This window comes from Chionomys nivalis, chromosome 5 (genome assembly GCF_950005125.1).
Source record: "Chionomys nivalis chromosome 5, mChiNiv1.1, whole genome shotgun sequence".
NCBI lineage: Eukaryota > Metazoa > Chordata > Mammalia > Rodentia > Cricetidae > Chionomys > Chionomys nivalis.
The window spans coordinates 67,055,168-67,082,442 of record NC_080090.1 but is presented as its reverse complement, the minus strand read 5'-3'; the positions used below and the strand labels follow the sequence as shown (position 1 = coordinate 67,082,442).

At 42.9% G+C, this 27,275-nt stretch overlaps 1 protein-coding gene across 1 annotated transcript in view; it reads right to left on the bottom strand.

Moving 5' to 3' along the window:
• Rgsl1 (regulator of G protein signaling like 1) overlaps nt 1-27,275 on the bottom strand; it is a 67,673-nt gene that overhangs the window by 36,611 nt on the left and 3,787 nt on the right. Inside the window, exons 3-10 of the mRNA XM_057769136.1 lie at nt 25,826-25,900; nt 23,213-23,342; nt 14,877-14,981; nt 13,632-13,793; nt 11,435-12,399; nt 9,401-9,463; nt 8,522-8,747; nt 5,616-5,723 (exon numbers count right to left, since the gene is read on the bottom strand). Of these exons, the coding sequence (XP_057625119.1) occupies nt 5,616-5,723; nt 8,522-8,747; nt 9,401-9,463; nt 11,435-12,399; nt 13,632-13,793; nt 14,877-14,981; nt 23,213-23,342; nt 25,826-25,900 (1,834 nt within the window). The remainder of the gene's footprint in view (nt 1-5,615; nt 5,724-8,521; nt 8,748-9,400; nt 9,464-11,434; nt 12,400-13,631; nt 13,794-14,876; nt 14,982-23,212; nt 23,343-25,825; nt 25,901-27,275) is intronic.

Here is a 27,275-nt window from a genome sequence, read left to right as displayed (position 1 = left end):
CCTTATGCCCCGAAATAATTACACGGAAACTGTATTCTTTTAATCACTGCCTGGCCCATTAGTTCCAACCTCTTATTGGCTAGCTCTTACATATTGATCTAACCCATTTCTAATATTCTGTGTAGCCCATGAGCTGGCTTACCAGGGAAGATCTTAACCTGCGTCTGTCTGGAGTGGGAGAATCATGGCGACTCCCTACTCGGCTTCTTTCTCCCAGCATCCTGTCTGTTTACTCCACCCACCTAAGGGCTGGCCTATAAATGGGCCTAGGCAGTTTCTTTATTATTTAACCAATGACCTTCCTCCATCATGTGATGTTCTTGCCCATAATTCTAGTATTTGAAAAGTAGAGCAGGAGCTCGGAAATTCAAGGGCATTGATGATTATAAATTCAGTCTGCGGATAACCTTGACTACCTAAAACCCTTTAATTTTATAGAAGAAAAACACTGACTATAAAATCATCAAAGGTAGGAAGAGAGTCATTTCATTGCTCAAGATCAGAATATGACCCGGTTATACAGTCACTGACTTAAGATGCATATTAAATAGAATGTGCACTTGCAGGGTATTTTGTGTGATTTAATAGTATGTCTGATTGGCAGCATACAACAATGATTGAAAGCCATATATATATATATATATATATATATATTCTAAATAAATGCAACTGGGTTGATTTAAAAAATGAAATCCAGATTGTAGAAGTCTTGATATAAAAGAAAAAGAAAATCCATCAAGTTCCAAAAGCAAAATCCTTCCTAGGACCAAACACTTAAAAAGTTGGGTTCAAAAAAAAAAACAACATCTCAAAATCATAAATAAGCCAATAAGAAATTTGGTTAAAATATGAAGATTAGAGAAAAGATGGTGAATATAGGAAGATTATGTTAAAAGTAATAATTTTCAATGTTTAAGCCACATTGAACATAAACAAAAGCTCGGGACCTGAAAAATTAGAAAGACTTCCCACCTTATATTTTTCTTAAGATAGCTGGCAATTTTGTGAATGCCAGAAACTTCAGAAACTGACAGACTCTTCCCTGTAGGCGTGACTCGTTCCTCGAGTTCCTGCTTTGGTTCTACCTGGATTGAAAGTCCAAGAACCCTTTTCTCCTTTAGAGCTGTTCTGTCAAGCATTTAATCATGACGGCTGGAAAGGAAACAGAACCATCTCTAGAAAGGTGATATCCAGTCAGTGCCGTGGCCTGGATATCCAGAATGTCTTCACGGACTTGTCATGGAATATTGTTTTAAGATGTGTTACATTTGTTTATGCTGTGGAATATTTCTTTAATGATGCAAAGATGTGTTGCATTCTTTTATTCTGCATTTGTTTATCTCTGTGGTGCTGGGTTACTTTGCCTGTCTAAAACACCTGATTGGTCTAATAAAGAGCTGATTGGCCAATAGCTGGGCAGGAGAAAGAATAAGGGGCGTGTGGGTAGAAAGAATAAGAGGAGAAATCTGGGAAGAGAGGATTGGCGATCAAGGGGTAAGAAAAGGAGGAAGACATCAGGGACCAACCGCCCAGCTACACAGCAAGTCACAGAGTAAGAAGTAAGAAAAGTCCATAGGCAAAAGATAGATGGGATAATTTAAGAAAGGCTGGCTAGGAACTTGAAAACAACCTAGATGCCCTTCAGCCAAAGAATGGATAAAGAAAATGTGATACATTTACATAATGGAGTATTACTCAGTGGTTAAAAAAAAAAACTATGACATCTTTAAATTTGCAGGCAAATGGACAGATCTAGAAAAACACATCTTGAATAAGGTAACCCAGACACAGAAAGACAAATATCATATGTAGTCACTCATAAGAGGCTACAAATATAATATTTACTCACTTATAAGTGGATACCAGACATAAAGCAAAGGATAACCCAGCCCACAGTCCACAACCCAAGAGAAGCTAGAACCCTCTTCCAGAAACAGATGGAAGCAGATGCAAAGATCCACAACTAACCACTGGGCTGAACTCCTGGAGTACAAAAGAAAGTGAGGAAGGAACAATAATATAAGCAAAAGGGTAAAGACCATGATGGGGAAACCCACAAGATCAGCTGACCTGAACTAGTAGGAGATTCCAGACTAACAACTGGGGAACCTGCATAGGACCGAACTAGGCCCCCTGAATATAGGTGACAATGGTGTAGCCTGGGCAGTGTATGCAGTCACTGGCAGTGGGACCAGGATTTAACTCTAACATATGAACTCACTTTGCGGAGCCCATTCTCTATGGAGAGATACCTTGCTCAGCTTAGGCACAAGGTGGGCGGGGGAGAGACTTGGGTCCCCTTCAATGAGGTGATGGGGCAAACTTAATTGACTTCCCAGGGGAGGCCTTACCCTCACTGAGGAGTGGATGGGGGGCAGGGTGAGGGAAAGGTGGAGGGGAGCAGGAGGAGAGGAGGAAGGGGGAACTGGAATTGGTATGTAAAAAATAAACTAATTAATTAATTAATTAAAAAAAGAAAAGCTGGCTGGAAATAAGCCACACTAGGGATAGGCCCTTATATGTAAGAATAAGCCTCCATGTGGGATTTGTTTGGGACCTGGGTAGCAGGACCCCAAGGAATGAAGAGCCAGAAAGCCAAAGAGTAAAGAGTAAAAACAACGAACCCCTCAGACTCTCACTAGGGAAGATGCTCATTAGAATTAGTGTTTAGATAGAGTCTTGGACCAGGTCCAGGTCACACTGGGTCTACTGGGCCCACAGTCCTATATAAAAGTCATTTCTCCAGTTCCTAAAGCGTTTACTTGGAATGGGGTTATTTGGCAATCAGCAGGTTAGCCATATCACTTCTCTGGTCTGAGGAAAGCTGTGAGAGCAAAAACGACCAATCAAAATTACCTGGAGCATATTCTCCCCGTCAGGATGATAATATCAGAACAAATACTGTATCCTAAAATATTGACAGATACCAGGAAATGCTTCAAGAAACTTTTAAAACTTAAGTTATGAAGCTGGGCGGTGGTGGCGCACACCTTTAATCCCAGCACTTGGGAGGCAGAGGCAGGCGGATCTCTGTGAGTTCAAGGCCAGCCTGGTCTACAAAGGGAGTTCTAGCACAGGCTCCAAAGCTACAGAGTTCCCCAGCCATCTCTCCAGCCCGTGCTTCATATTCCTAACAATTAAATTATGTGATAATTAGGAGTAAAATCAAGAACAAGGCAGATAAAAAGCTAGCATCGAAAGAAGAAATGAGCCACAATGATTCAGTGGGATACCAGGACCCGGCAGAGTAAGAGGAACTTCCCTAATGGTGAGCAGAGTTCGGAACAGAAGCAGAAACTGGAGGATGTACCAAAACACTGACACAGTGTGAGTTCATGTGGGCTGAGAAAGAATGTTCATACTAAAGGAAAGAAAGCAAGCCAACATGGACCAACACTCTGCCTAAGGAAAATGACAATCCCTTAGGCGTGGGCCTGCATAGAACATCAGAGGTGAGCAAACTGAGGATATCCGTGGTAAGGGATCATCATATGTGGGCTAAGAAAGTCCAGGCAAGATGAGCAGAGAGCCCACCCAGGGGATAACAAGGCACCTAACAAAGATGAGGAATACATCCATCCACATGAAGGGAGAGCTGGGTTGAAGGCCAGAGCCTGAGTGACAGGAAGAGTGACCACATGTGGTGATGGCCCAACACAGATTGTTAGATATGGGGAGCCAGAGTGGCCCGAGAGGCCTCAGAGGCCCTCATGAAAGGACAAAGGCCGGGGCTGGGCTGGAGCCAGTGCCTTGTGGGACTCAAGGTTGTGCTTTCTGGAGACCCAATTCTTCCTCCTGGGCTATGGTTATCAGCCCTTCGACAGCTGTGTCTGAGGTATCCCATATTCTCTTTGCTAACATTGTCTGACCTAGCTCCCTGCTGACCTTGGTCATTTCACCCCTTGCAAATAATATGTACAATACTCTACTTCCCAGTAAAGTTGCTTGGCATGAGTCACCATGATGTGGGATTCCCCTCTGTATGCTGTGAATATGTTTTATTACCATTGGTTAATAAAGAAGCTGCTTTGGCCAAAGGCTTAGCAGAATAAAATCAGATGGAAAATCAGTACAGAGATAGAGAGAGAGAGAGAGAGAGAGAGAGAGAGAGAGAGAGAGAGAGAGAGAAGGTGAAGTCAAAAAGATGCTGTGAAGCTGCCATGTTGGAAACTTGCCAGTGTGCCACAGCCCCGTGGAGATACACAGACTAATAGAAATGGGTTAATTCAAGATGCAAGAGCTAGCTGAATCATCGGCAGAACAGCATTGTAATTAATATAGTTTCTGTGTGATTATTTGGGTCAGGGTGGCTGGGAAACAAAAGAGCAGCCTCCACCTACATCATCAGCTTACGCAAGGCATCCTGGACCCTGCTGTTGCCTTTATCTTTATTTCTCATCCTTGGTGCTTCCCCTTGACACCTCACCTTTTGTTTGGGACCCTTATTCCTGCCAGTTTAGGTCAATAAGAGAGAGCAGGATGACCCTGAGACAGCTGTGGAGTTCTAGCAAAGTAAGGAGTTGCTCAGGCATGGAGGTGCCGGGGCAAAGCTCCGAAGACCAGAAGCGGTGAGATGGGCATTTGTGAGAACAAAGGGGTGGTGGTGAAGACCGACTACTCGCATGACAGGGCTATAAAAAATATGAGTGAATTTAAGACAATGGGAATCAGGCTTCTCATGATCAGAGAGGGTAAGCATAAACATGGAAAAGGAGAAAAATAGAATGAGCCCAGCATTTGGGGACAGTAAGGGAAAGGGACAATTTTCGTGTTGCTCTTTGCTCAGCTCAGCAATGATATGTCATCAAATGAAGCAGCATCAGCCTGGGAACTCATGATGAAGTGGATCTCAGATACATCAGGGATGATGGTCTAGGGTGTTCAGCCCTGCCTGGCAGGTTCTCCAAGTCCAGCAGAGGTACCAGCTAAAAGGGATGAGAGCCCAGCACAGGGAGCAGAGAAGGTGGCAGGGGGGGTGGGGGGGAACCTTCCTCTCCATACATGTCACAGAGGTGTGATTGTCCTTCCAGAATACAGTCTCCAAGATACCAAGCTGATCTCTGGAGAAGCTGCTTCAAGACACAATGGAATTTCTATGTGAAGCAAGTGGGCGCAGTGGAAGCTGCCTGAATCTTCCCTTTGGGAGCAAAGCACTCATTCTCCCAGCAGTGCTGGCTACGGATAGCTCACTGTTCCCTCTGTTTCCTGAACCAAAGGAAACTGAATGAACCACTGTTGTATTCTATCCACCCTCCTCCCTCTGCCCCAGGTAAACACATTCCATCGCCGTCAAGGCGGCAGTACAGAAGCCTAGGTACTTTCCTTCAGTGAGGGACAACTCTAAAGGGCCATTCTAACTCCTGAGCTTCCCGCCGTATCTGGAGAGTTCCTCTGCCAAAGCCTCAAAGCTATTGGCCAAACAGTATTACAATTAATGCAGATTTCTGTGTGATTATTTCTGTTTTGGGAATGAACAAGCAGCCTCTGACAACATAATATCTCCTTGCAAACAAGGTCTGGTTCCTCTTTTGGCTTAGGCCTCTAGAGTATGGGAATTCTTAGATTTGAAAACAACAACCACAAACCCTGCCTTACACCTAACCTTGAACACTTGCCTTTTGCAGGTGCCTTTTCACAGTATATTTTGTAGTCTTCACTGATCTTTTCTATGGCCAACTTTGGGTACTTGTAGGAGAGCTCCTCAAAGGTCATTTTGTTTACATCTGTGAAGGAAAAATAAAGGCAGAGCTTAGCTGTCCATTTTAGGGTCAAATATCCATGTACGTTTCTTGGAGACATTGCCTTTAAAATGTTATTTGAATCAGACAATGGTGTTTAAATAGCCGACTTGCATAAAGAATGAAAATCTTGTAAGCTAAATTAGAATCAAAGAAGCATAGACTCCCCTCCATTCTAGAATGAGAGGTCCGCCTTCTCTGCTAGTACAGGGATGCGACACTGAATCAACTATTGACAATTCAATGTGAGTAGTAACTCATTCATCTAGATGATTCTTGATCCCTTGAAACCACCTTTCAGGAGGTGATGCAAATGAATTTCAAATGTCCTCCTATTGCATTAACTTTTTTTACATGCATGTCCAAGAATTTGTTAGGGTTTTTCTTGGTTTGGCTTTGACTTTTGGTGAATTAGTCTCAGAACTAACAGCTCAGAGGCCAGGATCATGGATCATGTAGGTTTTTTCTTGATTTGATATATAGAAAGATTATCTGCAGAATATGGCATTTTAAATGTTTTAATAACTTAGGGCTTTTCATGACAATGAGACATGTCTGTTCCTGGCAGCACCTGTTACTTCAAGAGGACGATGGGCATCGAAGAGGCTACTTATGGAGTTTGATAGCCATTTGGGCAAGAAACTGCTCTTGCCTGGACTGTTGCATAAACTGGACACAAGGAACCCGCAGAGAGAGGACTGCTAAACTTGCCTAAAGGTGAGATGGTCTTTCGGGGTTCCTGACTCATGAAAGAGTCTGTGAGACATTCTGCAGGACACAGCAGATAGTGACTGAACTGTCTTTGAATTTTCCTGCTTCATGGAAATGTCTGCTGGATACTATGGGCCTGTAGGCTGAAGATGGATGCCCCAACGGTACAGAGGAACTTTGAGTGACTGTCCAGGCAGCAAGATGTCTCTGTCATTTCTAGAGTTTGAAGTTTCTTAGTTCTTGTTTACTTAGGTAATATTATATCCTTCTGGAGTCTTTGATGGAATTGAAGAATGGATAGATAGTTATAGTTTTCCTTAGTTATGATAAGAGATAAAATAGATATAAATATTGTAACTGTAATTCTTGCTTGATAACCGTTTTGTTATATGTAATTTTACTATGTTAAAGTTAATGCCTTTCTTTTTTGTTTAAACAAAAATAGGGGAAATGATGGAGGAGTTACTTTCATTTAATAAAGAAACTGCCTTGGCCCATTTATAGGCCAGCCCTTAGGTGGGTGGAGTAAACAGACAGAATGCTGGGAGAAAGAAGCTGAGTCAGGGCAGTCGCCATGATTCTCTCACTCCAGACAGACACAGGTTAAGATCTTTCCTGGTAAGCCAGCTCATGGTGCTATACAAAATATTAAAAATGGGTTAGATAAAAATGTAAGAGCTAGCCAATAAGAGGCTGGAACTAATGGGCTAGACAGTGTTTAAAAGAATACAATTTCCGTGTAATTATTTTGGATAAAGCTAGCCGCGTGCGGGCGGCCAGGTGCCAGAACTTAGCCCACTGCTCTTATTACTACACTTCTTAAAGCCTGGCCACCTCTGACCAGGTCCATCTTATATTCAACTGGGGAAGCATCTCTGTCTCTCATCCTTAGTGCTATGGCATCACTGTCTTAAGCCTCATATTCCCTCCTTTGCCACAGAATCCATCCCTACTGTAGAGTATGTGCAAAACTTGTATTTTTTGACAGGAGTGCCTCTCCCTTACTGTGAAATAGCTCTTGTCTCAGAACTACCACCAATAAATGCAAATCCTTGTTCTTTGGAAGCAGGAAGTGGAACATCAGATGGGTGTCACATGATGTGAAAGGTCTGGACTTTCCCCATTTTTACAGCTGGACCTGAGTTTCAGTTTCCTAAAAGGACAATGAGAGAGATGGCATGTACCAGGCCTAAGCCAGCCCTCACAACATCACAACCCTCACAAAAAACGACAGAGCCTGGGACTTGTCCAAACTTGCCCCCAAATGGAAAAGCTGGAGCTTTTACCAGTTCCTGCTAGCCCTAGCCAATTAGAACATACTAATATGATTGCCACTCATGTAAGCCAATCATAAACAGGATGACCTAACTGCTTCTAGAATTCCTTTAGCTGTGTAGAAAAGGAGCCTGTGAGCTTCTCTCCAGGCTGCCATTTTTCCTGTGTGTCGGATGTGTGGTTCCAGCATGCCTGCACTCACACTCTCGCGGTAATAAATGCTCTTGCTGATTGCATACATGGGTGGTGGTCTTTTGTGGGGCTTCTCCATCATGGAGTGTTCAGCGCTAACCATGGCAATGCTTCGGTGGGCATGGGTTTTCCAACTCCAGTGCCATGGCTTCCAGGGCCAGTAGAGAACACAGTAAGTTTGCCTGGGTTCAGATCATGACAGTCATTTTCAGTGTAGCCTTGAAGGGTGGCATTGTCTGGGCCTTGGTTGTTAGTTATTTGGAGTTTATTTGATGTGTAACTTTGAAGATTAAGTGAAGCAATCTTTGTAGTGCACAGTGCTGACTCATAATAAATGATCACTGAGAAAGTAAGTTTTATATTTTCAAGTTCTCTAAATGTAAAGATTTAAAAAAAAAGAAAAGAAAAATGTGATTGCCCTTACTCTTTTTTTTTTTTTTTTTTTTTTTTGATTTGGAGACATGATTTCTCTCCATAGCTTTGGAGTCTGTCCTGGTACTTGCTCTGTAGACCAGGCTGGCCTCGAACTCACAGAGATCTGCCTGCCTCTGCCTCCCAAGTGCTGGGATTAATGGCGTGTGCCACCACCGCCCGGCTGCCCTTACCTTCTAAGAACACTGGAGATGTCGTCATTTCTACCCGGAGAGAGCCGCCCTGCCTCAGGTTCTCAGTAGCCACTTTTTGCCACTGCATAGAATCCATTTTCTGTAAGTTAGCCAAACCCTGGCCTAATACCAGTGATTCCTGAATCCTTTTATAAAGATGAATGTTCTCTTCTTTGCTTGTGGCTTCTCTTTTATGCCACCGGGCTTTGATGAAGCGTGTTTGAGTCTGAGAGGAGTTGGGGGAGAAGAGGTGAGAGTCAATGGTTGTGGGAGTCAGCCAGAAGCAAGAGATTTGTGACAACTCAGTCCTCCATGTCCATGCCTCCTGGTCACATAGTCTTTGCCTTGTGGCCTTTAGAGCTATATACTATGCCCCCCTCACTCCATAATCCAACTCATTTTTTTCTAAGACAGAATATTTGAGTATAAATTCCTTAGAGTTAGCTATGTAGTAAGTATTTTTCCTTGAGAGTTTTATGTTCTTTTTTTAAAAAAAATATATTTCTCTCTCTCTCTCTCTCTCTCTCTCTCTCTGTGTGTGTGTGTGTGTGTTTGTGTGTGCGTGTGTGTGCAGTGCATGTATGTATGTGTTCAAAGGGCAGAAGAAGGCATCAGAAACTTTGGAGCTGGAGTTATACACAGTTATGGGCTATCCAATGTAGGTCTTGGCAGCGTGCGTCCTCAGGAAGAACAGCAAGTGCTCTAAACCTCCGAGCCCTCTCTCCAGCCCCTTAGGTCTATATTCTTTAGAATATCAGGGATCGTATCTCCCTCCAGCTGCCTCCAGGAAAAAGTCCTAATTTTATTTACTTTAAGTCTCTAAAACATAAGGACTTCCCCTTCAGTCCCAAACCCTCCACAACCCAAAGTCGCTCCTACTGTGAAAACGAGAAACCAGTAGTCCTCTTCGCTCAGGAATTCATCATACCAGGGACTGAGTACCTGAAATCCAAGCACAGTGTGAACATTATGAGATGGGCCCTCAGCTGGCTACAGCTTGCCAGCTTGTGGCCACCTGACACAGTAGACTGCAGGGTCTGGCGCTCACTGGAAGATCCAGGGAGGTGGCCAACATCAGCTACAGCATCCAGTGGACATTTCCATAGCAGCTCTCATGGCCTCTCTGTAAGTGTCAGAGAATAGCAACACGTTTGTACTGAAAGGGCAAAGGAGATTGGGTCAGAGCACTTAAATCAGCAAGCATCCTGCATGCTGCCCAGTGCCTTCCCAAAGCTCTGCCTCTGATTCTCAAAATGGCTTTGAAAACCAAGTGAGTCTGCTCTCACACCCCCAACTTGGAGACCTCTCATGACTGAAAGTGCTGTTTCAGACATCAGGGCAAACGAAACCTATGAATTGGTGCTGGGCTGAATTTACCCACATTCTTCTTTACTTGGCAAATATTTTCCAAGTGCCTCCCATGTGCAAATGGCTGGCCCGAGACTTGTTCCAAGGAGCCCACCTCCCAGCAGGGTGAGCAGCACTGAGGTCCTTGTGGTTTGTGTGTGACAGACGTGTAGACAGAGTTCTCTGGGAAGAGAGAAAGGCCAAGAATTTTATCTGATCGAGTCAGGAAAACCCAAGAGAAGTTTATAAAGGCAAGCAAAGGTAAACTCATCTGCCCCTTTCAGGATAAGCAGGAATTTACCACAGGGAAGCCAAGGAGAGGGCACTCCAAGCAGTAGGAGATACTTGGGCAAAGCCACAGAGTGGAGAGAGCGTGTGTTGGAAGACAATGGGCACTCCCTGAAATACTTCTCTTCTGAAGAAGAGCCTTGGAGATGGAGGCTTGGCAAGAGATGGGGCAGAGAAAATGGGCTAGCGCTCTCTATGAGGGGTCCAACGACTGGGTCAGCAATGTGAGCATTATTTTGCAAACAGTGAGGTGCCTAATGAACTCTGTAGAGCCGGGTGGGAAATGGCCCAGTGGTTAAAACGCTTGCCACTGCTATCAAGGGGACCAGGACCAGAGTCTGGATCTCTGGCACCCACACAAATGCCAGAAAGGTGTGACGGATGACCTGTAATTCCAGCCTTAGACGATGGAGACTAGAGACACCCTGAAGCAGCTGGCTATCAGGAATAGCTCTATCAGCGAAGAGTAACTCAGTCTGTGAACTCTGGGTCCAGTTGAAAGTCCTGGCCTCAAAGAACAAGTTTCAGGAATGGGGTCTGCTGGGACTGAGTGTGTAAGTGAAGGAAGCTCCCGAAAGCAAGCAGGCAGCATGGGTACATTTGTTCTCTCTGCTCTCGAATGTGGATGTGAGGCTTTAAGGCTTTGTCTTGACTTTCCTGAAGTAATGAACTACAATCTAAAACTCTAAGCCAAATAAATAGTTTCCTCCTGTGTTGCCTACTGGCAGGGTATTTTATAACAGCAACAAAAATGAAATTAGAATAAGGAGACTCTACTTCCCAGTGCCTGAGAGTTCTTAAAACTTCCTTCAGCACAATCCTCTGAATTTCACGGTTTGGGGAGGCTGTACTTGAGGTAGGAGTGAAAAGCCACGGGAGATGGATATCAACCACACACTCAGCCATTCAACTTTGGAGTTTTTGATTGTTTCAGGGAGTCACAAAATTTCTACCTTAAAAAATTAACCAGATCCCCAGTGTTTTAAGGTTTGTGTGGATAATTATACCTTTAACAAAGTGAGTATAGCCGGGCGGTGGTGGCGCACGCCTTTAATCCCAGCACTCGGGAGGCAGAGGCAGGCGGATCTCTGTGAGTTCGAGACCAGCCTGGTCTACAAGAGCTAGTTCCAGGACAGGCTCCAAAACCACAGAGAAACCCTGTCTCGAAAAACCAAAAAAAAAAAAAAACAAAGTGAGTATAAACGATCAGACAGCATTATTTCCAGGCCTTGACCTAATCTGCCAGATGCTAACTTATTGCTTTGAAACACGGCCTACCTTACAGATCTCCTTCTGGGCTTTGGGGATCCAGGGATTCACATCCCCAGAAGGCAGGAGCTTCTTCAGGCCCTGAATGGTCTGAGGTTTGAGTGGTAAGGGTGGCCCGATCTGCTCATTCAGGTAGAGCTCACAGATTCTGTTGCCAAGCATGTGACGTAAGATCGCGTTCCCACTCCTCCTGTTGCTTATCAGAACGCTGAGGAAATGCTGCAGGTCCTGCCAAAGGTCCAGGAGTTTTACTTCCACCTTCATGTTCATCTTCTTCAGGTGATACCGGAAGGGCCCCCCTGCACAGGCATCGGCACACAGGGCCCAGTGAGTGTAGCCAAAGGAGATGCCTTGCTTAAGGGACTTCTTGACCACCAGTGAGGCAGTGTGGTTGATGATGGGAGTGGAAGTTCTCAGGTGGTTAGAGTACGTTGTCTCAAAGAGGCCCTCCATGTGGAGTTGGCTCTTGGATTTTTTCTTCATAGTGGGTTTCTTGGCGTGATGAGTATCCTTGTTCAGGAAATGGATTATTGCCTCCTGTGAAGAATCTACTCCCAGAAAAGGCTTTTGTAAAACTACCTTTTCTAGAAGACTAGTCCCTCGGGGATCAATGATGACTTCCGGCTTGGGGTCTGTTTCCAGAGACCATAAGATAGGATCGACCAGCTGCCACAACTTCTTCTTGGCCTTCCTGCTTGAGTACTTCTTTTGGGAACGGTGGGATTTTTTGATGCTCATATTTAGAGGGAGCCCTCCTGCATGCGTGCAGCAGACACTGCACAGGCGAGTCTCATATTCCTGCATCAAGCCATGACATGCTTCCTCGTTGGCCATTGTCATCTTGGCATGGGTGTAAAAGTTGGGGAGCCAGTAGCTCTGGATTTTAAAGAGAGCCACTTTCTGCATGTGGCTTAGGATCTCCCTTCTGGTGGTGGACTGGTTGGGATGCCAGATGGAGAGGTTCAGGAGGGACTCTGAAAGGAGAGAGAGAAAGGATGAGACGAGGTGGTGACAGCCAGCATGGTGAAAATGTCTTTGTGTCTAGTATGTTGCTAGTCCTGTGTGAAACCCTGGGAACAGAAGCATACAGAACACAGTGGCATGCTTTTGATGTCTTCTTAGCACACAGTAATGGCTTTTCTCTCATGACTTTCTTCTTTCCCATGGAAGCAACCCAGTTTTTTTTTTTTTTGTGGGATTTCTTGAGCCTGTTTTAGATTGTATTGTAAACAAAGGCAAAGGATACAAGAAAACATGATAAAAATGAGATTATGCACACATGAATGAGACTCATGGTTCTAAACAATGACCACAGAATTTGGGCTGGATAATCCCAAAGAGTAAAGCCTTTGAATAATATCCAGCCATTGCTAGTTCTGGAGTCAATGTTATCAATTTTTTTGGTTGTGAGCCTAGCCTTTAACGGTTGAACCATCCCTCCAGGCCTGTTATCAATTTTTTAAAAAGTTTCATATAGCCCAGGTTGCCCTCACTATGTAGTCAAGATGGCCTTAAATTCCTGATCGTCTTGTCTCCACTCCCCAAGTACTGAGATTATGGACACATGCACCCATGCACAGATAATGTCATCAAATTTTAATTATTGCTAGGAATGAGAAGACTGATCTTAAACAGCATATATTATGGAACACAGAGATACTGTGTTCAAAATGTCGCTTCATTTCCCATCCAGACTAATAGAGATAAACCCGAGAGTCAAGAGAAAGAGTTTAGATAATGCCTCAGATTGCAGGCCAGACAGTAAGTATTTTAAGCTTTGTAAACCACAATTAATTTCTGTTGAACTCTAAAACTCCAAAACAGTCTGCTTGCAAAGGTCACGGATACTACCTTGTGTCCACAGGCTGTTGTTTGTTCTAGAGATTCTCATTAACACAAAAATATAACAGAGCCATGCAGATACAGTAATTTCCAAACTATCCTGTCCCAATTCTTGTTCTCTTCTTCCCATCAACCTGCACCGGCCGACTGATCTCAGGAAGGCCTGGACACCACCCTGGGCATAGCTGCTGTCTTTCAGCTCTTTCTCTGTTACAGTTTGTGAGTTCCGCTTGCACCCCTGGCACCAAGCAGACGGAGAAGATAACAGTGTGGAAAGCAGAAGATGTGGGATAGCAGATACCAGACTGAGCTGCTGGCTACATCCCACCACAACTCCATTTTGCACATGCTCTGTAACTCTTACTGATGTTCATGTTGCAGAGAGTCACCACTCGGGAGCCTTCCTGCAGGTGAGTGGCCTTGAGCATCAGCAGCAGGGACAGGTAGTAGTCTCTCACGTACTCATCTGTCTCGTCTATGCTCAGGATCTTCTCAGCAAGGATCCAGAAATCCAGCAACTCTTCACCTACAGGTCAGACAGGAGAGACTCAGGGTTGCACTCGAATCCCGCCCCTTTGGTGAATGTATCTTGGTGCTGCTGCTCAGGCCCTCCCAAGGCCTGTTCTGCTGCACCAAACACCATCATTAGCCAACTTCCAGTTAAGTTGGTGTCTCCAGAAAGTCTCCTGTGTGTGAGGATGGGAAGCAGGGGAAAAACGGACTTAATGGAAAAGGCTCCTTTGTGTCTTTCTTTGGTTATGCTTTTAAAAACAAAGTCACTTTAGGAGAAACTGTGATATTACAAATCACGGAATATTGTGTGTTGTCAGAAAAAGAAGGAAAAACAAAAGGCCTCAGGGGAAAAGGGTATTCCCTAGATCATGGACCCTGAGCAGCCTATAGATGGGCTACAGTCCAGAGGTGCCAAAGACCACATTCCCCATTTTATAACTTTGCCAACCCCAAATAGTAAACTGAAAGATGCAGCTTGCCTAATTCTTATTGCTGCCCAGAGACTGGGGTTTCATCCTTAAAACTAGGGCACGGAATGAAACTCTGTGTGCTAGGCTGGAGTGTCATCCTGAGCCAGCCAGTAGCCTCCCAGCACCCTGTCACTACTAGACCCAGTGGAACAGAGAGTAGTGTTTCCCACTCTCAAAACAGGTTACAGGCCTGTTTCTTACCATAGTGGAAGATTTAGGAAACAGGAACTTATGGGGTGAGGGGGAGAAGTGTCTTTTAGTCCCAGCACTTGGGAAGTAGAAGCAGGTGGATGTGAGTTTGAGGCTAGCCTGTTCTACAGAGTGAGTTCCAGGACAGATATGCAGATAAACCCTGTTTCAAAAACCCAGAAAGGAGGAGAAGGAACATACGACCCCTGTGCGTCGCTGTACTCCATCCTACTAGCGTAGTGGCTACCACACAGACATGCTTGGCAAATACTGCTATATGGATGAATGAAAGGGATTTGGATTGCGTTTACTGTAACTTAGCGATCCTTCACCCAAACTGCACTGTTAAATATATCTAGATTTCCCACTGACGCATGTCACTGCCTTCTGAGGTTTGGACACCCTGGAAACTGCTAAGGGCTTCTTCAGAAACCCACCTGCACTGCCCATGAGGTAGGAGCAGAAACGCCATATTCCTCTGACCCCAGCGATGCATTTTTCCAAGAGCCATTGGTCTGCCATTTTCCATCTCATCATCTTGGCTGCCAGGAAAGACAATGAGAAAGGGAACGTGAACTCTTCCCCTCACCCTTCTTTCAGCCCTGCACACGACCAAGCCCCGCTCATCCAGTGTGAGTCGGTTAGATGAACTGGGTCCTTTCTGTGGTGCCTTTGAAACTAGGCCCTGGGCCATCTGGTAACATGTGTCAGGGGCACATGCAGGGTCTTCATGTGTGCATATAATCCACACCTCAAAAATACCCTCTCCCCCATCCCCCGCTATGGTCCCTACCTGACAATGATATTGTCCTTAAAAGCGGTTTGACTCTCTTCTCTCTCCTTCTGTCTCCCCTCCTGTGTGTGTGTGTGTAAAATGTAATCAAAGTGGTAGTTGAGTATAGCAGGGGCTTGGTATGATTTTTTTTTTTTTTGGTTTTTCAAGGCAGGGTTTCTCTATAGCTTTGGTGCCTGTCCCGGAACTAGCTCTTGTAGACCAGGCTGGCCTCGAACTCACAGAGAGCCGCCTGCCTCTGCCTCCCGAGTGCTGGGTTTAAAGGCGTGCGCCACCACCGCCCAGCGCTTGGTATGATATTTGGCTCCACAGATGCCCCTGATTGTATCTTCCTTTGGGTAGTGTGTCAAAAGTTACCAATTCAACTCTACACGGAAATTTTGTCCAGTCATTCAATAAATACTGATTACATAGCTACTAGATGCCACGCCTTGTTTCATGCCTTGGATGTCAAACAAAACTTCCTGCCCCTGAGGGGTTTATATTCAATTCCTGTGAAAGGGATGTACCAAAAATATGTATAATAAAGAGTACATTATTCAATAAGACTGAAAGTGGTAAGAACTGCAAAATGCGGTAGAGCAAAGTAAAGCATGCTGGGAGTTCTGGGTGAGCGGATGGACAGGATTCCATGGGATCATTAGAACAGGTTTCACTGTAGGTGGGGTTTGCGTGAGTGTTTGAGGTGACAGGGAGAGCCCTGTGGATGTCTGGGGAGAGCATTCCAGGCTGAGGAACAGCTAGTGAAGAACAGAGCGGTGGGAAGGTATCCAGCATGCTTGATGAACTGGGAACCAGTGAGGCTGGTCTGGAGTGACTGGGGGCAGGGAGAAGTGATGGGACCTAAAAGGAAAGGGAGACTGGTCTGTAGGGCCCCTCGGGGTGCGGGGGTGCTGGATTTGCACAGAGACAAGAACCATTGGTGAGTGCGGGTAGATGCTGGGGGGGGGGGGCAAAGGCATTGAGCAGATGTATGTCTGACCTGAATTACATTGCCCTGTTTTTATTGTGTTAAAATACACTTTAGAAATTACTATTTTAACTATTTTTAGTGTACAATTCAGTCCCGTTAGATACATTTGTAATGTGCAACTAAAATGACCATGCGTCTCCAAAATGCTTTCTTTTTCAGGTTAAACCGAAATCATAATCATTACATAATAACCTTTATTTCTCAGTCCCTCCAGCTCTTGGCAGTTACCAACACACTTCTCTTTCTGTGATTTTTGACTCTAAACACTTCATACAAATGGAACACACAGTATTTTCCCCTTTCTAATTGCTCATTTCACATAGTACAGTCTCTTCGAACTTGTCCCATGTGGTAGCGAATGCCAGCATTTCCTTTTCACGGCAGCATAGCAATCCATTGAATGTATGGGTGATGTTTTGCTTAGCTACTGATTTGTTGATGGACGTGGGTTGCTTCTTCACCTTAGCTGTGTGAATAATGCCACTGGGAACATGGGTGCCCAAAGAACTCTTTGGGACTCTGTATTCAACTTCTTTTAATATACACCTCGAAGTAAAACTACCAGACAGTGTGGTAACTCTACGTTTGCTTGTTTGTTTTTCAGGAATTGCTGTACTGCTTTCTGCGGTGACTCTGTCATTTAACATTGCTACCAACCACGTGTAAGAGTTCCAAGTTTCTCAGATCCTCCCCAATGGTTATCATCGTGCAGTAGACATGGCAATGGATGTGAGGTTGTATCTTAGTTCAGTTTTGGCTTCTATTTCCCTTACAACTAGTGAACCAGGCATCTTTCTATGTGCTTATTAGCTATCTGTTTGTCTTCTGTGGAGGAAATGGCTTTGCTTTTTTTTTTTTTTGCTTATTTTCATTTAATATTTTTTGTTATTGTTGAGTTTTAAGAGTTATTTATATATTATGGATCTCCTCTTTCAAATAATACACCTTTCAAATATTTTCTTCCATTCTGTGCTGTTCCTTTTTTTCTTTTGGTAGTTTCCTCTGAGATCTAAATTCTAAGGTTAACTGCACTGATGCCACAATTAAGAAATTACTGCCAAATCCAATGATGTGAAACCCTGGGCCTGGACTTTCTATTGGTTTTGTACTTTTAGATCTAATAATTAGGTCTTTGATTTATGTTCATTATTATCTACCATGTGTTATAGAGGTAAACTGCTTTCTCTTATATCTAGACTTTGATTTGTTCCAGCATCTTGTTTTCTTTTGTTCTGTCTCTCTTTCTCTGTCTGTCTGTCTGTCTGTCTGTCTGTCTGTCTCTCTCTCTCTCTCTCTGTCTCTCTCTGTCTCTCTCTCTGTCTCTCTCTCTCTGTCTCTCTCTCTCTCTCTGTCTCTCTGGATTCATGCATATACATGTGTTTGTGGAAACCAGAGGACAACCTCTGGTGCCATAGGGACTACCATCAGGGGCTGCCATCAGGGCTGCCATCAGGGGCTGCCATCAGGGACTACCATCAGGGACTGCCATCAGGGACTGCCATCAGGGACTGCCATCAGGGACTGCCATCAGGGACTGCCATCAGGGCTGCCATCAGGACTGCCATCAGGGGCCATCCACCTTTCACTCTTGAGTCAGGACCTTTCACTGAACTGGAACTTGCCTAATGGGACAGGCTGACTGAGTGGAGTGTTCCCCAGAGATCCACTGGTCTCCAGCCCCCTAATGCTAGGATTTTAAGTGTGTGGCACTAAGCCAGCTCTCTCTGTGATTAAACTTGGGTCCTCCCCCTTGTAAGGCAAGCATCTTACTGACTAAGCCATTTCCCCAGCACTCAGCATCGCCTGTTGGAGACTATTCTTCCGTAGAATAATTTTGGCACTCTTCTCAAAAGTCATTTCATTGTATGCTTGGTGTTTATTTCTGGGCTTTATATTGTTTTTCAATGGTCTTAAGATTTGTCATTATGCCAGTACTAAACTGTTTTGATTATTATAGTCTTGTACTAAGTTTTAAAATTAGGATGTATGAGACCCCCATTTTTCTCTCCAATTTCAAAATTGTTATAGCTACTCAGGATCCATTGAGTTGCTATATGAATTTTAGGAGTGACTTTCTTATTTTTGTAAAAGAAGCTATTGGGATTTCAGGAATCTGTGTTTTAAGGAGTACTAATGTCTTAGCAATATTTGTTTTCCAAACTATGAACATAGGAGGTATTTCTATTAATTTATTTTTTAGTTTGTTTCTGCAATGTTTTGTAATTTTCATTGTGCAAATATTTCACCTGTTTGGTTGAGTTAATTCCTAAATATTTACTCTTTTATTAATTTTAATATTCTTATAAATTGGATTGTTTTGTGATTTCTCGTTCAATCATTTATGGAGAATATATATGTGAATATATATGTATATATATGTGTGTGTGTGACTATTTATGTGACTTTATATCTCCCTACAGGATTCATTTATCAGTTCTAACAGAAAATTTTGTGTAAACATTAGGGTTTTTGTTTTACATAAAATATCGTATCCTGTGAACAATGATAATTCTAGTTTTGTTTTCTATTATCTTCTATTTTTCCAAAAATTAAATCTTTTTTCTTTCTTTCTTTTCTTATTGCTCTGGTAAAGGCTTCCACTGCTATGCTAAGTAGGAATGCTGGAAGTGGGAATCTTACTCCTTCTGTTATTGCGGTATGCTGAAGTGATTAATTTTTCCATGTTGAACCATCTTTGCCCTCTGTGAATGAGTCTGTTTGCTCGGGACTTATAACCTTACTACACTTCAGAGTTCAGGTGCCTAACATTTTATTGTGGATTTTATATCAATATTGATAAAGGTCATTGAGCTGGTTTTTATTACAGCTTCTTTGTCTGGCTTTGGTATAATGATCTCTTCATAGAATGAATTTTGAAGTTACCCTGTTGTTAGATATTTGGAATCATTTAGAAAGGACTGAGACTCGTCTCTTGCATGTTTCATAGCCTCTGAGAGCATATAAGATTGGGTGCATTCAAGGGGTTATGGTCATAGAGGAGTTGTCCATTTATGAATTTAGTTCTGTAAAGTTTTGTTTCATATGTTTGGATAGTCTCCAAGAGAAAAGTAAAAGTTTGCAGTTATATCTTCTTGATAATTTGAACTTTGCAGGCAAATATTGTTGTCTTTTTGTTGTTGTTGTTGTTGTTTTGTTTTTGTTTGTTTGTTTGTTTTTTCGAGACAGGGTTTCTCTGTAGCTTTAGAGCCTGTCCTGGAACTAACTTTTGTAGACCAGGATGATCTTGAACTCACAGAGATCCGCCTGCCTCTGCCTCCCGAGTGCTGGGATTAAAGGCATGCGCCACCACTGTCCAGCCTGCATATAACGTCTTTATGTGTCTCTTCTGATTTAAAGTCTGTTATGTCTGATTTTACTATGGCCACTCCAGTTACTTTTAGTTACTATTGGTATGTAATATTTTCCATTCATTTACCTTTCTTTCTCTAAAAACCTTGTGAAGTTGATGCAATTCATGAATGTATACTAATTCATGCAGTATATGAAACACTTAAACTCTTAAAAATATATGCATATATATTTACAAAGAAATTATAATCCAATAGTAGGAAATACTAAAGCTAACGAAAATATCATTTGATCTGAAGAGACAAAGTATATGTATAAAAGATAAATGCCTATTGCGTGAGCCCAATCAAATACCCTTTAATCAATTGCTTAAAAGCTACATAAAAATAAAGTCTCTCAGTATGGTACATATTTCAATATGCTTATAGAACTGTTTTACTTCAACATTTATTTTCGGGAATGAAACTAGACTGCATAGTCTACCTTAAGAATGAATGAATGACAGACATATTTAAAGTTTTCATAAAACTTATGAAAGTTAGATAATTTCTAGAGCATTCTAAACAAATTATTTTGAATAAGGTTTTTTGTATTACTTATATTGATACTATTCCACTACAGAAGGTTTTTCTTCAAATCTATGAAACTGTTTGATATAATAGACATATTTTTTTTCACCTTTACAAAGTCCTGACTTAGTGTGTATCTCATATATGGGCAAACTAAAGAGCCCAGAGTCTGCGCTTTCATATTTGCATTTAAACTGAGTTCATAGAGATCCTCCTAAACGTTTTATGTTGATATGAGTTTTCTTCATCATGCATAGTCATGCTTGCCATAAATATGTTGTGGCAATGGCACCTACCTACATAGTATATTTAGAGAGTTTCGCGGTTGTGAGTTTTTACATGTTTTCAAAGGGAAGCAGAACAAGAGAAGGCCTTCCCACATTTCTGACATCCATATTGTTTATCTGCAGCATACTTATATTCATGTGCTCACAATTTACTCCAAGGATATAAGACTTTCACACATAGCTTATACCCTAAGGATTTTCTCCACTCTGAAACCCTTCCTGGAACCAAAGGGAACTGGGATGAGTGAAGGCTTCCCCACATGACATAACACTGTTTCCTACATGGAATCATTCTATGACATTGAAGAAAATAGGAAAAGATGAGTGTTTTCCTACATTTACATACAGGGCTTCTCGCCTTTGCAAATCTTTTTGTGGCATCTAAGGCAAGTGTGCTAAGTGAGACTTCCCCACATTGGTTAGATACATAACATTTCTCTCCTGTGAATCTTTTCATGGTATCAGGAAGAACTGCAATTTGTAAAAGGCTTTACCACAATGCTTACACACATGGGGTGTTTGGGTCCACTGTGAATCCTGTGGTATTGTCTTAGTCACTGTTCTATTGCTGTGAAGAGACAGATGACCAAGACAACTCTGATAAAAGAAAGCAGTTAACTGGGGGCTGGCTTACAGTTTCAGAGGCTTCGTCCATTGTCATCACAGAGGGGAGCATTGGTGGCACCCACGCAGGCACAGGAGCAATAGCTAAGAGCTTTATATCTTGATCCACAGGTAAAGAAAAAGACAGCAGTGCTGGTGTGGGCTTTTGAAACCTCAAGGCCTACTCCCAGTGGCACACCTCCTTCAACAAGGCCACACCCACTCCACACCTTCTAATCTGGTCAAACAGTTCAGTTGGTGACTAAGCATGCAAATATATGAGTTTATGGAGGCCAATCGCATAGAAGCCACCACAGGTGTGGAAGGTTAAGTGTGGCCACCAAAGGCTTTCCCACATTCGTGACATATATAGGGGTGACAAATAATCTCTCTGTTGTGGATTCCTTGATAGCAATGAAGTAAACTGAAATAAAGGAAGGCTTTACCACATTGCTTGCATTCATAAGTTTTCTCTTCACTGTGACTTTTTCTTTTGGCATCAGAAGGAAATGGAGCAAGTGAATGCTTCCCCCACACTGCGCATATTCATGGGGCTTCTCTTCAGTGATTCCTTTCAAAGCCCTAAAGTGAGAAAGGATACCCGAAGGCTTTCTCGTGTTTCTTACATATGAAGTTCTTTTTCGCTGCGCCTTCTTTCCTGAATGAAAGCAAAACTGGTTGCACACAGGTATTTGTGTGATCCAACTCTGTTGTGTGTTACATGGCTCTTGCCATAAGATTTCTCTCCAGCAGGATTTCTTCGAACACAGCTATGCATACTGAAGGGTTTTCTACATTGTTTGCATCTGTGGTTTTCTCCAGTGTGAGTCTTCACATGATTCTTAAATCATTGGGGAGAACTGAGGAAGTCTCCTCATTCCGTACATTTATAGCACCTCCTCTTATCCCTGATACTCATCTCGTTTGCATCCACCCTCAAATGTGATGTGAGCACCAGGAACAAGTGAACACTGAGGACATCTCCACGCACCTCCGTTCTACATGGTTCTACTTCACAAGGGTTAATTTTGTTCATGAGAGGATCTAGAACGCAGCTGAATTCTCTCCCATTGACTATCTCCATTATGTTCACATAATCTCTCTACAATTTGATGTCTTGATTTCCCTTGAATTGTTGCCATTGTCTTCAGCATTCTGGTCTTCCTGTATTTTTTCCAATAACATCTAGGATCCCAAAGGCTTCCTGTATCACATTTCAGTGGGGCTCCTTTAGAATGATCCTGGAAAGTCCATTCCTCCAGGGTAGTGTTCATAATCACACTTCAAAGGTCACGGACTCCATTTCTGTTTTCAGGTCTGGTGCTAACTGATCCTGAGATCAGTATCCAAAAACAAACAAACAAACAAAACAAAAACAAAAAACACCCAAGGCCTGTCTTAACATCCAGGATTGTCAGGATTGTGTCATAACTAGGGCGGCACTAGAAAGTCTCCATCCAGTCACTTTCAATCATGTGTATCCGAAAGGATTATCATTATCAGTTAAACTCGCTTTTGGACAATTTCATGCATGTGTATTCTACATAGTGATTACTCTCACCCCCTCCATTCTCTTTTATTTTCTTCTCACCCTTCCCCCACCCTTCCCTACAGATCTTTCTCACATTTCCATCTATTTATTTTGTTTTGTGACCCCACCCCAAAGTGTAACCAGGCACATCTCTGGTGTGTTCACACAGTTTTGGACTGACCTACTGGAGAGAGCCTGGTGGGGTCAGAAGTGAGTACCCAACTGAAAACAATTTCCCCCTTTCCCGTAATTTTTCAATATTCAATAGTTTAGGGGTAAGGCCTCATGAGCCCTTCTTCCATCCATGATTGATTGTCGACAGGATCTGCGCACATCTGGAGCAGGTAGCTGAGGCTGCTGAGTCCATAATGGTAACAGTTGTGCTACACTTAAAGGTGGCATATTTCACGGCCTGTCTCCCTATGCTCCCGTTCATACTGTCTTCCCTAAAAGAATTAAAATTTCAAAAGATTTATTATTATGATTTTTGCTTGTGTATATGCATGTATCTATGTGTGGGTATATGCACGTGAAGGCAGATGTCCCTGGATGCCAGGAGTGTCACCTTTTGATGCAACAGGTGTTAGACTTCTTCCATGGCTACAAATGCAGGCAGGATTTGGATCATACCATAGAATTGATATGCATAGCATCATTATGCAATCTAGCTTCCCATATTTCTCCACACGCTCTCACGCCTATGCTTACCTCCTTCTGGGGATTTGATAAAGCTGATGAGCTCCTGACAGAGAATGTAGTGGAAACACAAGTCTGTTTTGCAGAAGAAAGGTAACCGGTATTTTTCCAACCAGGTCAATAATCCTTTGTACTTGGCAACCTAGAGTCCAAACAAAATAACAGAAAGATAAGTGGAACTGAACCCTGCAGAAATCCAGCACAGAAAGGGGCATCAAGTTGAGCAGTGGTGGTGCACAGCTTTAATCCCAGCACTCAGAAGGCAGAGGCAGAGGCAGGTGGATCTCTGTGAATTCAAGTTCAATCTGGTTGACAGAGTAAGTTCCAAAATCCAGAACTGTTTCACAGAGAAACCCTGTCTCAAAAAAGCAAACAAAAAAAGAAAGAAAGAAAGAAAGAAAGAAAGAAAGAAAGAAAGAAAGAAAGAAAGAAAAGAAAGGAAGGGAGGAAGGAAAGAAGGAAGAAAGGGAGAAAGGAAGAAAGGAAAAAAAAAAGAAAGGAAAAGAAAGGGACATCAAGTCACGTTGCATTTGCATCATCTGGCTCGAAGTGCTAGTTAAAAGTTGTGCCTAAGGGGAGTGGAGACTTGAACTGAAGTTCCCAAAGATGAAAGTTGTTAATTTGAAAATAAAAAATTAAAACACATACCCATACAAAACAAAATCCCAACATGACAAATCTTCAGAAAGTTTTCCTTATTCCCAAGTTTGTTTAAGGAAAACAGATAAATTTTTGTTTGACCAAAATAATAATAAAAGAAAAAGAGTAGCAAAAATCTTGTTCTGTAATGCAAATCAAAACAACTTTGAGATTCCATCTTACATCTGTGAGAATGGCTAAGATCAAAAACACCGATGACAACTTATGCTGGAGAGGATGTGGGGTAAAGGGAACACCCCTGCAGTGCTAGTGGGAGTGCAAGCTGGTCCAGCCCCTTTGGATGTCAGTGTGGTGATTTCTCAGAAAATTGGGAAACAACCTTCCTCAAGACCCAGTAATACCACTTTTGGGTATATATATCAAACGATGCTCAACCGTACCACAAGGACATGTGCTCAACCGTGTTCATAGCAGCATTGTTTGTCATAGCCAGAACCTGGAAACAACCTAAATGCCCCTCAACCGAAGAAAGGATAAGGAAAATATGGTACATTTACACAATGGAGTACTACACAGCAGAAAAAATAACGACAGCTTGCATTTTGCCGGCAAATGGATGGAGCTAGAAAACATCAGTTTGAGTGAGGTAACCCAGACCCAGAAAGGCAAATATTGTATGTACTCACTTATAAATGGTTTTTAAACATAAAACAAAGAAAACAAGCCTGCAAATCACAATCCCAGAGAACCTAGACAACAATGAAAACTCTAAGTGAGACATACATGAATCTAATCTACAAGATCTCCTGAGAAAATTGGGAGTGTGGGGATCTTGGGAGAGGGTAGAAGGGGACGGAAGAAGCAGGGAGGGGAGCAGAGAAAAATGTAGAGCTCAATAAAAATCAATTTTAAAAAGCATGAAAATAGCACTGCAATGAACATTAAAAAAAATCTTGGTGGCTGGAGAGATGGCTCAGAGGAATAGAGCACTGGCTGCTCTTCCAGAGGTCCTGAGTTCAATTCCCAGCAACCACATGGTGGCTCACAAACTATCTGTAATAAGATCTGGTGTCCTCTTCTGTACTGCAGGATACATGAAGGAAGAAACCTATATACATAATAAATAAAAATCTTTAAAAAAAATCTTGTTCTGAGATTCAGGTACAACTCGACTATCTTGCTTCTCTTTTTCAACTTCTACCTGCATCAACTGCACAAAGAAGCTGAATGCGAAGGTATATACCTTTTACCAGCTCCTAGCAGGAGAATCATGAGTTCTAGCCTAGCCTGAGCTATGTAGCAAGTTCCTCTTCCAATAACTACACAAATACATAGAAAAAAACACACACCATCATTTAGAGAAGAGGGAGGATCCTAAGAGACAGGGGGAAGCAAAGTTTCAAGTAATAGTGGAGAAACCAAATGCAACAGCTGAAGCAGGATGGTCCTCTTAGATCTCTGGAGCTCAGAGGAAACACTCCTTCCTGAGGGAGGCTCAGTGTGATCTGTGCAGTAGCACAAACCACTAGCATAGCACAGAAAGTCACTGGCAGGTCGAAAGTCCACATAATGGAAAAGGAGAAGAACAACTTATAAGGAAAAGAAATAAGGTAGAGAAAGTAAGAGAAAGGCGTGCTTTCAGAAGAGAGCAGTGCACAGCTGATCATATCTATGGCCCAAGTTTCCCACTTCCCATTCTGTCGGCTAAGTCTTAGGTTCTTTCTTGCTTAGGTGCGTGCCCTTAGGCTTCTTCTCAGCATAGTGTCCAAGCATCTCCTGCCCAACCATACAACAGAGATTTCCTAACTGTCGACAAGAATAGAAAGAGAGAATTGAGCAGCAATTGCTTGTCCCGCGGTGGGTAACCTGCCAACTATCTCCCTGACTTAATGCTACTTTTCCCCTCAGCTGCTTCACACTTTCCTCCACAGCCACCCCTAGGTGCCTTCTTCCTCCCCATCTCCAAATTCTTCAAATACACCCCCCTCCCTCTTCCCTGAACCTTTTGCCATTCAAGAATCTTACCAAGTCATAAGGTATTTCTGGCCACAAGCTCCACTGTGCATTCTCAACATTATAAAATGGTGTCTGGCCAAAGACCTGCAAAAGAAAACGTGATGATTGGCATAAGAATATTCTCCATAAGTGCGGTCCCAGTGGATACATCTACAAAGCACTCCCACACATAAGGCTCAGGAGACATTGCCTAAGAAGGGGCAAGAAGATTGTAAGAGCCAGAGGAGGAGGGATTTTGCTGTGAGACTGTGTCTGACCGTCACATCAGAAGTTAGACTTGTAAAGTCTCTCCAACATGACTGCTCATATGTGCGCTGAATGAGGAGAACAGCAATAGACATGCCAAAGAAGGATGGGGGCAAACCAAGGCGCAAGGCTTCAACCCACACAAAGAGCTAGAGGCATACTGGTAACACTGGTAGCAAGAGAAGTAGCCAGCTCGGGGAAGAGCTGGTTGTCCAGTGCCAAATGGTCGGCCCTGAAAATATACATCCAAGGAACATTATACGGATCGAACAGGCTATATTTAGGAATATGAGTATATACAAACACACATATGTATGCAATAACAATTAGTTTTTTTAAAAAAAAGAGGCCATGAATTTGAAGGAGGGTAGGCAGGGGTTTATGGAAGAGTTTGGAGGGAGGAAAGGGAAGGGAGAAATACTGTAATTGAAACACAATCTCAACAAGAACAGCAAAAGCATTTCCTCCAGAGGCTCAGATATTTGAATATTTGGTCTCTGGCAAATATTCAAATATCTGAGCCTATGGAGGATATCTTTTTGGCACTGTTTGGGGGTGGCCCTATTTGGGTAGGTTTAGAGGGTTTGGCCTTGTTAAAGGAAGTATGTCACTGAATGTGGGCTTTGAGGTTTCAAAGCCATGCATAACTCCCAGCGCTCTCTCTCTCTCTCTCTCTCTCTCTCTCTCTCTCTCTCCTCTCTCCTCTCTCCTCTCTCCTCTCTCCTCTCTCCTCTCTCCTCTCTCTCTCTCTCTCTCTCTCTCTCTCTCTCTCTCTCTCTCTCTCTTTTCACTTTAACAGCCTTCTTTACACAAGAACATTAAGATGACTTAATTCTGAGGCTCACTTTTTATTTGGATATACCCCATGTAGACCTTGGAACTACCTTGCTTGTATGTAAAAACCAAGACTCTTAATAGTTGAACTATTTACCGATGCATTGCAATATTTACCTTCTTGTCAACTTAAGAGAGAGAAAACAAAGGTCTGAACCTTTTTCTAATTAGAAATAGCTTTTATATCTACGTATACCCCTGACTAGAATGCCACCTTCCCATATCACTGCTTCTAGAGCATCACTGTGAAGTGCGTATATTAGTGAATTGGATGACTAACATCTTAAAATAGCTCCTGAGACCCGAGACAGTGTCACAAACACGGAACAATTCTGAACAGGAGAGGCAGGCTTCGGAGTTGTGATTTGATTGGGAAGTT